Here is a 12,031-nt window from a genome sequence, read left to right as displayed (position 1 = left end):
GTTAGATGATGGTCTAAGGACTGATAAGAAGTTTAGCTAAGGGAATCAATAATCATAAAGAAAAATGCATGCTTCATAATGGCTTTCAAACACTTCCAAATCATATTACTCTCTCTCATTGTTTTTGGGTTTTTTTTTTTTTATCCCATTCTTCTGTAAATGTTGGAATCTCTTTACCCTTTTTTCACTTTTGATCGACTGAAGTTTTAGTTCTAAACATGGAACAAGGGAAGGGTGTCAATGGAAAAGTGTTGGAGATCTTGGGAAATCTGTTTGTGGTATGCGTGCCAACCAATTCATAATGTGCTATAGATTTTATCTGTCTGTCTGGTGATAATGAATAGGACACATGCTCAGCATCTTATCCCACACCTCCATTTTTTGATATTTCAGGTGATTTTTTTGACCACAGTACTGATGGATTAGTTTTTTTTTAATTAAAAAAAATTAAATTTTACTCTTTAATCAAGAGGTTATATGTCAATTAATGAGTCAAATATTCAAATGAATCATTTATGAAATAATTCTCAATATATATATATATATATTCATAAATTCTGCTGCTCTTTGTAGTTCTCTGTACTTCACCAAAACTTCAAAGCTAATATCAATAGCTTATATGCACCAATAGGAATATATTTTATTGGTAAAGCCCACAAATGTGTGCTAGAAACATCTGGATTTTCTTTTCTTTTTTTTTTTTATTAAATCTAGAGGATACACATACAGACATGCAAATCATTATACAATCAACTATTTTTCTAGGTTATCTGTATTATTGATCACAAATATGAACTAACCTATTAAATATTGGTCGCTCAATTAAGTCTAATGCATGAGGTGGTCATGTTTCTTTTATTTTCCTAAGGTTGTTAATATATTAAAATATCATAAATTTTCTGCCCTTTTGCTTAACAGTTAAGAACTTTGCTGCCAAATGCACCCACAATAAGTATGACTAACCTTACCAGCACAATTATATTTAAAGTAATGCAAAATCGCACGGCTCACGAAACTGCACGTGTCGGAATGATATTCGTCAACTTGTATCGTTCGCGAACGTCTCCGTCGAAAATCAGACGGCCGTTAATCCTCGAACCTATAAACCGTGCTTCCCATTCATTTATCTTTTTCCACCTGCTCCTCTTCGGGTTTCGGGTTTGCTCCAGACCTCCTGAGGCTCGGGTTTTCCAGAGCTATTGACGGTCCAGATCGAAACCTCCCGAATAAACGGTACAGATTAAATCTAACGTGTACGCTCTCGATTTAGCCACAGAAGGGTTCGAGCTTAGAAGAAGGAACGCTTCTCAAAAGTTTCATTTCCCGAGTTTTTTCCCATTTTGTTTTTCTGTCAGCCTTCGAAAGGTTTCGAAAGGAGTAGTTAGGGTTTTAGAATTTGGGTCGAAAGAAAAATGGCTGAGCACGGAGAGAAGCACGAGGAAACGTTGATGGAAAAGATAGCAGAGAAGATCCACGACCATGATTCGTCGTCGTCGTCATCATCTGATGATGAGGACAATAAGCCATCAGAATCGTTGATCAAGGCTAAGGTCTTCCGTCTCTTTGGAAGAGAAAAGCCCGTCCACCAAGTCTTTGGAGGAGGCAAACGTATGTAACAGAAACCTCTTTTTTCATTTCTTAATTTTTTTTTCACTTCATTTTTTAGCTTTTCAGAAGTCTGGGTCCTTTTAAAGATTTATATTTTTTGTTTGAGTGAGAATTAAATTTCCGATATTTTTTTTGGATCTTTTTATGTGGCCATTGAAGAGTTAGATCTGGCTTAGTGGTTTAGATCGAGCTTTCGATTTTGATTAATTGATGTTGTTTGAGCTTAATTATGGTTTTCGATCTGTAAATTTTTGGTTTAGCTTGAAAAAAAGTTAATGAATTTCGAGATCTTCAACTGAATTGATGCGATTAGTTCCAGCAAAGTTTACTTTTTTGCTTTATGAGAGCAACTTCTGGGTTTATCTTATTTTATTAAAAGTTTAAAAAGGTAGTAGTAAATTACCAGTAAGCTTCTCTGATGATGTTAATTTGATATTTTTAATTGATTATCAACAGTCAACAGTAATTATTGCCTCTTGACTGTAATTCTTTTTATAATGCATACTTATGTAATGAACTTGGGTGTATGTGTAATAGCGGCTGATATTTTCTTGTGGAGGAACAAAAAGATTTCGGCAGGAGCGCTTGTTGTTGCAACTGTGATATGGGTTTTATTTGAGTTGCTGGAATACCACCTTCTCACACTGGTGTGTCATTTATCGATACTGGCTCTTGCAATACTCTTCTTGTGGTCAAATGCTACTACCTTCATCAACAAGTAAGCTGTTGAATTTGTTGTCTACTTTTGGGGGGTTATATTTGATTTGGGTTTCTTTTGGCTCATGGTAATGTAATTGTTTTGAATAGGTCTCCACCACGCATCCCTGAAGTTCAAATCCCTAAGGAGCCAGTTTTAGAGTTTGCCCAAGCACTTAGATTTGAGATTAATCGGGCTTTTGCTCACCTGCGTGATATTGCATCAGGAAGAGATCTTAAGAAGTTTCTCTCTGTATGTAGTTTCCTTGTATCGAATAGTTTTCTTTTTGAGTTGATCATATGCAATTATTCATCTGACTTGCAATTAAGATAGTGATGCATGCTCTGTCCTGATCATTCTATTGACGTGGAGATTTTGAATTGTGTTATTATGCATTTGACATCCATATTGGAATGGCATTGTGATTGTTCAGGTGATTGCTGGCTTGTGGGTCTTGTCTATTGTGGGAAGTTGGTGCAATTTCTTGACACTGTTCTACATAGGTACTTGAGTTGCCTTCGATTGGTTTCCCAAATATAAATATTTTGGTTTCCTGATGTCATTTTCATTGTTTTGCAAAACAGTGTTTGTCCTACTTCACACTGTACCTGTGCTGTATGAGAAATATGAGGACAAGGTGGACCCATTTGCTGAGAAAGCAATGCATGAAATTAAGAAGCAGTATGCAGTGTTTGATGCAAAAGTTTTAAGTAAGATTCCTAGGGGACCATTGAAGGAAAAGAAGAAGGATTAGATTTACCAGCCTTGATGTTGCTGTTGCTAGGTTCTGACATACATCTGGTAGCTGTGTTTTGTGAAGGTGTTGTGAAATTTTATCCAGTATCAGCTAGAACCCTGCTTTCATCCTTTATTTTCGTAGTTACTGGGTTCACAATGTTGATGGATATGGGATCTTTTTTTTAAATCTTGTTTTGCCTACACACATGGTAGCTTTTCCATGGAACTATAAGCTATGTGACGATATGTTATCATATTTTATGTTGATTAGTGCATTGTACATTGGGTTGAAAGTTCTATCAAATTGTTCTGGCAATCATTCTGGATGATTCACTTTATTTTTGTGGAGTGGTTGACCTCATGATCATTATCACTGTTGTTGGTGTTAATGTCTTCCACGTTTTACCTAAATAATAGCACAAGTTATCCCAACCTACGGATAGACATAGTGAAGATTAGGCTTTTGTAGCAGTTGACAACTTGTTTAAATTTAGATGAGATTGTTAGATACTGATGGCATGTCTTTAGGTTGTCAATAGTTGTGAGACTTTAGGTTAGTCATGCACGTAAGGTGTAATGTGAATTTGGCTTCGGAAGTGAGTGACAGGTTTAGATTTGAGCAACGAGATCCAAAACGCATACCATAATGTTGATAAAAACGAGGGTTACATAAAGTAAATCATAGCTCTTGAAGATGCCCATAGATGCCATTCGAGATGAGGAGCAAAAGTTCAAATCTCCACAAGAGTGGCTGCTATACCAACTAGCAAATGCAGGAAATTAACAGTGTTGATATAGATTGAAATTAACTAATGATGACTTAAAAAAGCATCCTTTTAAGCTATTGTTTAAGACAATGTACTCAAGCCCAGGGTTGTTTCAGATCAGCATTATGCAGACTACGGGTTTTTACTACTCTATTCCAGGCTTAATAAAAGCAACATGATCCGAAGCATTATACACAAACCCCCCAAACTATATTAAAATAATATTACAAACTTTTCTCTTCTTCACAACAGAACTTACAGATACTAAGAAAGGATGGGTTTTCGTTGGATTTGTTTCCACTTCTTATTTTGTTCTTCTATCAGTATTTCAGCCACTTGTCAATGTTTAAATCATGACATCCTCTATAAAACTCTTCCTATGTCGCTTGCAACTGTATATTGAATCCTGTGTCTCATAGGAAGTAGGTTAATTGCTCCTTCTTTCTCGAACCCCCTTCTCCATACAAGTCATTCCATTGTTTCAACTCGTTCATTCCAGCTCCCTCAGAAGAAAAGCTAGCTGCCACCTGCCCAGCAGGAAAATGGAACAAATATGTAAAGAATCAAATAAAATTTGCCAAGGGAGCAGTTCTCTTCAGACTACTGGGGAATTGTTTCATCCTATGAAATTATTCTGAGCAATGATTATGAGGTATAGAGATCACATTTACCTGATTCTTTGCTTGCCTGAAATCTTCCAAGTTTAATGGCCTTAGGGTAATGATTCTTTCCTCTGCACCATTGTTTTTAGTTGAGGCATCTTCAGTGTTCTGCCCTTCTGCAGCTCTCTGCTTTCTCTCCTGCAAAGGATAGTTCATAATAGGACCAAAGTTGAATTAATTTTCCAGGCACTTGCTTGAAAAGAAGTATTTAAATTCAAATTTTCCTTGAAAAAAAAAGAAAATATATTTTGTTTAAAGAAAAACAGGAGTTGACCTAAGGATTTAAAGGAAGTGATGCACTAACCAGATCCTTCAATCGCTCTTGCTGAATTAACTCTCTAACTGGCCGATAAGCAGCTGTTGTGCATAAATTCTGTTTTAAACAGTAAATAACATTCATTATATTAAATCATTCTGGCTAGTTATTCATCTGTTAACAACACATTGATCAAAATGCTAACCTTAAGGTCGCTTCCTGTATATCCTTCTGTCATTGATACAAGCTCAGTGAAGTTTAGACCATCTACTACCTTTTCTTTTGACAGGAGAGTTCTAAAAATTTTTTCCCTGTTATCTGCAGAAGGAAGCCCCACCATGATTCTGTTAAAATTAGCAAGAGTTAGTATAACAAACATGATTCCTTGAAGAAAAATCAATGTGTCAATGAATATCAAAGTGAATTCTCCAATAGCATTTTAAGTAATTTAGAAAATTGTCAAGTTCTTGAGTGATTGTAATTGTGGAGATGCATAGTTTTGACCTGTGCCAATAGTTGAACAAAATTAATTCTCTGCATGCTAACCTACATGACTTTCTTAGTGACAGCAATAGACTGCAGATTGAGTAAGGATGGAGCTTATGAAAAAATTTAAGTTGTGAACAAAAGGGTACATGTGCATGTAGAAACTCTGCTTCTCCAAGAATTTGTTCCAGTAATTTCTATGTTACTGTATTTAAAAGTCACTAAGCGTAAGCACCTTCGCTCAAAACGCCTAATGATGGCTTCATCAAGGTCAAATGGCCTGTTGGTTGCAGCAAGAACAAGGATACGTTCACCTGGCTTTGTCAATAGCCCATCCCAGTGAGTCATAAACTCATTTTTTATTTTCCGCATGGCTTCATGCTCTCCAACTCTAGTCCTCTGACCAAGCATGCTATCAACCTCATCAACAAATATAATAGTTGGAGAGACCTTGGCTGCCAATGTGAACAGAGCTCGGACATTTTTCTCATCTTCACCAAACCATTTAGAAGTAATGGTAGACATGGATACATTAATGAAGCTTGCTCCAGCCTCTCTGGCAATGGCTTTGGCCAGCATTGTCTTCCCTGTACCAGGAGGACCAAACAACAGTATTCCCCTGCAAGGTTTTAGAAGTCCACCTTGGAAAAGGTCTGGCCTTCTAAGAGGAAGCATTACTAGCTCCTGCAGGGATTCTTTGGTTTCATCTAAGGCACCAATGTCAGCAAATGTAACATCAATCTCCTTTGCTGGTATGACCTCTGGCCTTATACGCTTTTCAAATTCATTGTCAGGAGGAACTTCCTGCCAAACGAACAAAGTGATGTGAGAAATGGAAAAATTGAATAGGTGATCCTTGCTCCTTTCAGGATTTTGGTGATCAGATAAATTATTAAATTATTAAAAATTGTTTGAAAATTTGACGTGCGTGTATTCAACAAATACCATCCATAAACCATATCTAAAAGAAGACAAACTCACAGGAACTTTTGAGGCTGGGGCGGGGTTTTCACCCTCAGTTTTTGTTACTGTAGCTGTTGTCTCCATTTCGCTCTTCTTTTCAGGATTTGTGCTCCCAGATTTTGATTCTGGCTTTGAACCTACAGAAACTTCTCCTGCTTCCTATAATTAGTCCAAAAAAACAAAATGAGCATGTCAGCTTGGTATTCTATCTGTTAATTTCTTCTCTACATGATGTTATAAAACTAGTACAAATACCTTTGATGTTTCAGTTTCTGCTTCCAATTTTAATGTGTCTTTGCCAGTGGACTTTCCTTCCTGGAATATACTCAATCCATGTGACAAACTGCATAGATGTGACCCAATAAGTAATGCAATGTAACAATAACATAGCCAGTCCAAGAGGAACTACTCTGACCTTTTAGATGATATCATGAGTTTTCCGTTTCTATATTCAGGATCCTGATTATTCATCAAATGATAAGAAATGGCTGATACCACAATCTCTTCAATGTATTTGCTGAGGGTCATTGTGTCTGCCACACAAATTGAATCTAGATCATCGCAATCAACATCGTTTGCTGAAAGTACCTCCATGATGTGATTTCTATTATCCTGAGCTTGCATCATCTTCATATCCTTCTCCAGCTGAGACTTCCAGCTGACAAGATGTTTTTCATCTTCTGGGGGCCTGATCTCAATGTTGTAAGGGAAAATGGCAGTTAGCCTCTCATCCACTTCTCTGTCATCGTTACCCAGATCTACAACTCGTGAGCCAAGGATCAACACATTTCCAGATAGTTTATTTAACATTTTTTGAAACAAGTTACAGATCCTTTGCGATCTAAACAAAAGCTTGTCAACGTCCCTAAGATACAGCACAAGAGGAGTGGCTTTTGACACATAAACCAACACCTGCATTCAATTAAGAATTGCTGTTGATCCATCATTTATTTTCAAAACGCGACATGAGCTGCTTTCAATTATAAATAAAGCGCAATTAGATTTGCATGGTAAAGACTGTAGTTCACATGCATCCCCAAATTACCTACCTTATAAAGAGACTGTATAAGAAGCTTCTCATCAAAAGAGAAACTGCTTGTCTGCCTCAGAGGAGCTAGAAAAAAGGGAAAAAAAAAGCAGCCATGAGCGTTGGGAAAATGAACTTGGTAAATAAGAATGTGAGGCATAAATAGTACAGAAAATAGTTAAGCTTAATGAGAATCTATCCATGTTGAATCAGTGATTGCTTCAAAAACCTTGAATTTAAAAATGGATTAAACATTTGCCCTTACAAAGTTAGTACAATTGATCAAAGAAAGATCAAGCAAAGTTGTTTAACAACTTACAGCTTCAACATTAAATTTCTTTCTTGTTCACTAAGGATCATGTCATGACTCTGAAGCTCTTCAACTACCAACAACTCAAATTTCTATAGTTGCAGTTAGAGGACTACACTGCCTTTTCTGTCTAGGACATACTCATAACAGATTGTCCAAAGAGCTCAAGAAGAAGCCAATAATAGCGCACTACATTATTCCTACTACTTTCTCATGACAGAGAATAGAACCATTCGCTAGCTGCTTCTAATGAAGTGCAATGTACTAAGTTCTGTGCTAAAACGTTACCGTCAAGGAGATTTCATTAGTTGGTTGTGAAACAAAAATTAGTGGTATTTAATGTTAACCTTGCACTCTAAGGAAAAACCACCAAATTACTTAACCCAAAAATTTCCATTCTTAACCATAAGAATTATAATTTATAAGCCTTTAATAATAAAACTTAAGACAAACCTGGATTTGCAGAAGTGCATTGAGAAGCAAGGCTATTGATATTAGCTGATGCAGATACATTTCTACGTAGCTTAGGAGGATCTTCTACTCCCCTGCAGTTGCAAGGACCAGGAATATTGAAAAATGGAAGACTGAATTCCTAGCTACACATTTCTCACAAGACTAATCAGGAATATATTTCACTATACCTTGATCCAATATCCACACCACTACTTTGCCGCCTCAATGTACCTGCAACAGAGCTTATAGTTAATAGTCATAGAGACATATATAGAACTACTGTACAAAATATCCATATCATAGAAATGAAGAAATTAGATATTTCAGTTCTGCTACTAGATTCAATACATGATATAGAAACAATATGGATAAAGCTTCACGTAAATAGTGGAAACCAAGCATTTTCTACTATACCTTTGGGTAACTCCTGAGAAAGGAGTGAAAATGAACCAAATATGCCAGACAATCGCTCTAGTGTTGTCTCCGAAGTGGACCTTTTGAAAGACTGCAGAACAGAATCAAAGGTTAGAGAAATCAAAAGCAGGGCCAACCCAATTCCATGTGCCATCGGAGAAAATTACACTTCCAAAAAGAGAAAAAGAAGAAAAACTTACAGATTCTTTGCCACTTCCATATTTACTCTGAATCTGTACAATGGTGAGCATTTAAAATGTCAATTGTTAAAAAGCTTAAAGATAAGGGGATGAGGGAAGAAAATGTGTGCGTACTCACTTTTAAGGAAAAGTCAGTTACGTCCAACAGCAGCAACTTTGATTCAAAGTAATGGGCTAAAGCTTTGGCAAGCATTTGCTGGTAAAGTTCTTCAAGAAAAAGGAAATAATGCAATCAGAAATCTAACAAATATAGACCTATAAAAAAAAAAGCAGCAAATTTTAGCTCGCCAGTACAAAAGAGATTCCTGGCAACCAACCTGCAGGTCCTGATAGCAATATGGCTCGACTAGCAGGGGAAAGGTTCCTTGTGTACTTGGAAACATCAGCATGTTTCAAGTGGACATAGGCAGCACTAGTTAGCAATGCTTGAGTCTGCTCACTGCCCAACAAAAACAACATGGTGAAGTTGTCAGAACAAGCAGGACTAGATTATGGGATGACAACTTAAACATTTAGCAGATCATTCGAGCAAATAAAAAATTATCACTGTCTAAAGCCTTGAAAAATGGCTTATATTATCATTCATAGAGGTCATTCAATTGTTTTCTACTTTTCTTGCCAAGAGAGCTCTTTTAGTTCAAAACCCTGCTATGTTTGCCCTTGCTTATATCACTAGTTCACCACAAGATTCACTCCGGATGCATAGTCAGCGTTTTAGTTAACTTGGGGGAGAAAGGAATTAAGCATAAGAACAATCTTTTTTTTTCTTTTTTAGCAAGGTGCGGCCTAGCATTAGGTTTCCAGTTCTCATCTTGGCTACAAGTCTCATAGTATTCAATCCTACCATTCAAAGCATGCTTTTCATTTCTTTTATCTCCCTTCTGTAAATTAGATACATCATCACCTTGATTTCGGTTATCAACTTCAGTAAAACAGGGCATTTGTTAATTTTATCAAGCACACTCATAATTCATAAAGTTATCCATTGAAACCTGATTGAGTCTAAGCCTATTAGCCTTTGAAACCTGTTTGTTCAATTTGTCTTCAGCCTTAAACGATCAACTATTTCCAAGAAGGGGAATAATAAATCTTCATCTTGGGTTTCGCAAACTACCAGATAATACTATATTGAGTAAGCAGAAAATATCTAATTTAGTTATGTACAAATGGACAAATATACAGAGACATGAGCCACATACTGAGGAATTCAATTTAAAAACCCAAGAAAAAAGAAGAGCATGTGAATGTCACACCCTAAATCTAACACCATCTTCAGAAAAACAAAATGGGACAATTGCACAATTATTAAAGGCGCGTGTGTGTGACATAACATAAGCATGCAACAAATTGAAACATCCCATCAAATCTCAAAACTATATAAAACGCTCCATATCGAGGGAATGACAATGAAGATAGCTGGAATATATTAACGTACACGTTTGAGCTCCATGATATCACAGAAATACATGCTTCATTCTCGAGGCAAGCCTCGTGGCAAACAGGCAAACAAGTCGAAATCTCCAGAAACTTTTTCAAAAGATAGATATAAGGCTGTGTTTGGTTTGCTTAAAATATGAAGGAAAAGAAAATACTTGAAATTCATTACTATGATCCTTACAAGTTCAAAATAAATAAATAAAAATAAAATTAAACATTAAATTGAAACACTTTCTTTTTGGTTATATGGAAATAATAAGAATAATTTCTTTTTCAAAGAAGAAAATGAATTATAATAACCGCATGATGAGAAAATTGTATCGTCACCTGAGGTAGTAGGGAAACTGATCAAAGGTGACCTTGCTTTCTCTGCCATCGACGATTTGGCGGAGCAATTCTTTCTCCATCCTCTCCAAAGTGATGCCGGTTGATGCACACGAACCGCTTCCGGTCCATTTGCTCTGACCCGAAGCCAACCCCAGCCCCACCCCTACGCCTACCCCAACACTCAACGCCGACAACAGTATATGCTTTTGTTCCATTGCTTGCCTAAGATTTTTAAAACCCGAAGATTAGTTTCCTGAGAAAATAAATTCGATTGTTCTTCAAAAGTTCTCTCTTTTCTCTCAAAATGAAAATCCTTCAATATCTGCGATATTTCCTCTGTCTCACACTTAGTACGTACATACCTTTTTTTTTTGGTTTCTAATAATTGAATGGTGATCTTCCGTGGCCAATTTGAATGAAGCGAAAGAAGCGGATGTTTTGACACCAAATCGTCACCGGAAAGGGGAAGAAAAAGTGGCGGCTAAAGACGGAGAACGGCGACAGAGGAACGGTGGTGAAGTCGGTTCCCGCTATTTCTGGAGTCCCTCTCGTTCTTTTTAAGTTTTTAAAGAGAAAATCAGAGGAGAGAGAATTGATGAGTAATCAGAAATACGCTTACGTGGCACTATTTTGACGGTTTACGGTTCGGTTTCACAGTTTTAAATAAACAGTTTTTAATTTTTTTTTTTTTTTGCAGGACTACTTGGCGCAAGATTACGAAGGAAATCTGCATGGGACAAAACCGTCGCCTAATGCTGTCGCCCAAGTGTAGTAATCAGATAAGGCTTGCATGATTTCAGGATCCTCTCCGATTACTATAAACGTCGTGATTAATCAAGAACTGGTGGGACCCTCCCGATCAAGCTATTGGGCGGCTCAGATTTCTAATGAAGTTAGTAATAAAAATAACATTTCATACTGCATTTACAATTAGTCACTGTGCTGTGCTCCCTTAGCATATAGCGTCGAAAGAGTTTTTATCTTTAAAAGTAAACTTTTCTGCTTGAATCTTCTTCGGATTATGTGCTTAACGTCTTGTATAATAGGCTAGATTTGTGATGCTAGTTGAAGTTATACTAACGAGCGACAGAGAACACTGATTGCATTTGGTGCAACTGTTGCAAGTTGCAACTGTGAATTTCCATTTTCCCAAGACGGGAGGGTTCATAGGGAGTGAGGAGCAGCAACTATGATATCGAGGTATGGCCGCATGGGCACAGAATCAAGTGGGAGAAATTTTAAGTGAAGCATTGTATCTGTAAATAACACTGCCAAAAAGTCTTGCTTCAGGCTTCAGAGTTCAAGGCAGATGATCCACTTATCTACAGCAGTAACTGCACGAGACAACTACGCACACAGGAAACAGCAGCAGTACCTTTTCGACCAAGTAAAGAAGAAAAGCATGTATGGGAGACGAAGCTGATGGATTTTAAAGGAACACCCCACCCCGAATTGGGCTGTGTGTGCTTGCAACTTGGTTCTGCGGCATCTGCCACCCAACTACGAAACCTTGACTTTCGCATCCCCGCAGGTCTAAGTTGGCTCGGGCTCTGCCTTCCACTTGACGAAACCTTTCTTAACTTTATCCAATCAAGCTTGCCACAGACTGTACCTTTACCTTCCTGGAAAACAAAACAAAAGAAACAGTGCTTTTAACTTTTATCATTTTGTTTTGGGGTGTTTATT

The 12,031-nt window shown here is 37.1% G+C and overlaps 2 protein-coding genes across 2 annotated transcripts; one reads left to right on the top strand and one right to left on the bottom strand.

The window, feature by feature from the left end:
* The first annotated feature begins 1,021 nt into the window (after positions 1-1,021).
* On the top strand, positions 1,022-3,381 carry RTNLB3 (Reticulan like protein B3). Its single transcript, XM_021432398.2, has 5 exons — positions 1,022-1,608; positions 2,146-2,326; positions 2,416-2,557; positions 2,739-2,808; positions 2,890-3,381. Exons 1-5 carry the CDS (start codon positions 1,413-1,415, stop codon positions 3,057-3,059), a joined length of 759 nt encoding a protein of 252 aa, XP_021288073.1. The 5' UTR covers positions 1,022-1,412; the 3' UTR covers positions 3,060-3,381.
* Positions 3,382-3,807: 426 nt separating this feature from the next.
* On the bottom strand, positions 3,808-10,886 carry DAA1 (P-loop containing nucleoside triphosphate hydrolases superfamily protein). Its single transcript, XM_021425622.2, has 17 exons — positions 10,708-10,886; positions 10,346-10,567; positions 8,899-9,020; positions 8,700-8,788; positions 8,582-8,614; positions 8,382-8,472; positions 8,156-8,198; positions 7,968-8,059; positions 7,227-7,291; positions 6,593-7,089; positions 6,433-6,520; positions 6,196-6,336; positions 5,450-6,018; positions 4,934-5,072; positions 4,777-4,845; positions 4,482-4,610; positions 3,808-4,337 (listed from the first exon to the last, which is right to left on the bottom strand). Exons 2-17 carry the CDS (start codon positions 10,558-10,560, stop codon positions 4,224-4,226), a joined length of 2,496 nt encoding a protein of 831 aa, XP_021281297.1. The 5' UTR covers positions 10,561-10,567; positions 10,708-10,886; the 3' UTR covers positions 3,808-4,223.
* Positions 10,887-12,031: the final 1,145 nt, after the last annotated feature.

The sequence above is a fragment of the Theobroma umbraticum genome, unplaced genomic scaffold, assembly GCF_002168275.2.
Source record: "Theobroma umbraticum cultivar Fairchild unplaced genomic scaffold, ASM216827v3 scaffold_30.0, whole genome shotgun sequence".
In the NCBI taxonomy this organism is placed as follows: domain Eukaryota; kingdom Viridiplantae; phylum Streptophyta; class Magnoliopsida; order Malvales; family Malvaceae; genus Theobroma; species Theobroma umbraticum.
The sequence above is the reverse complement of the archived record's forward strand: the minus strand, read 5'-3'. Positions and strand labels throughout refer to the sequence as shown.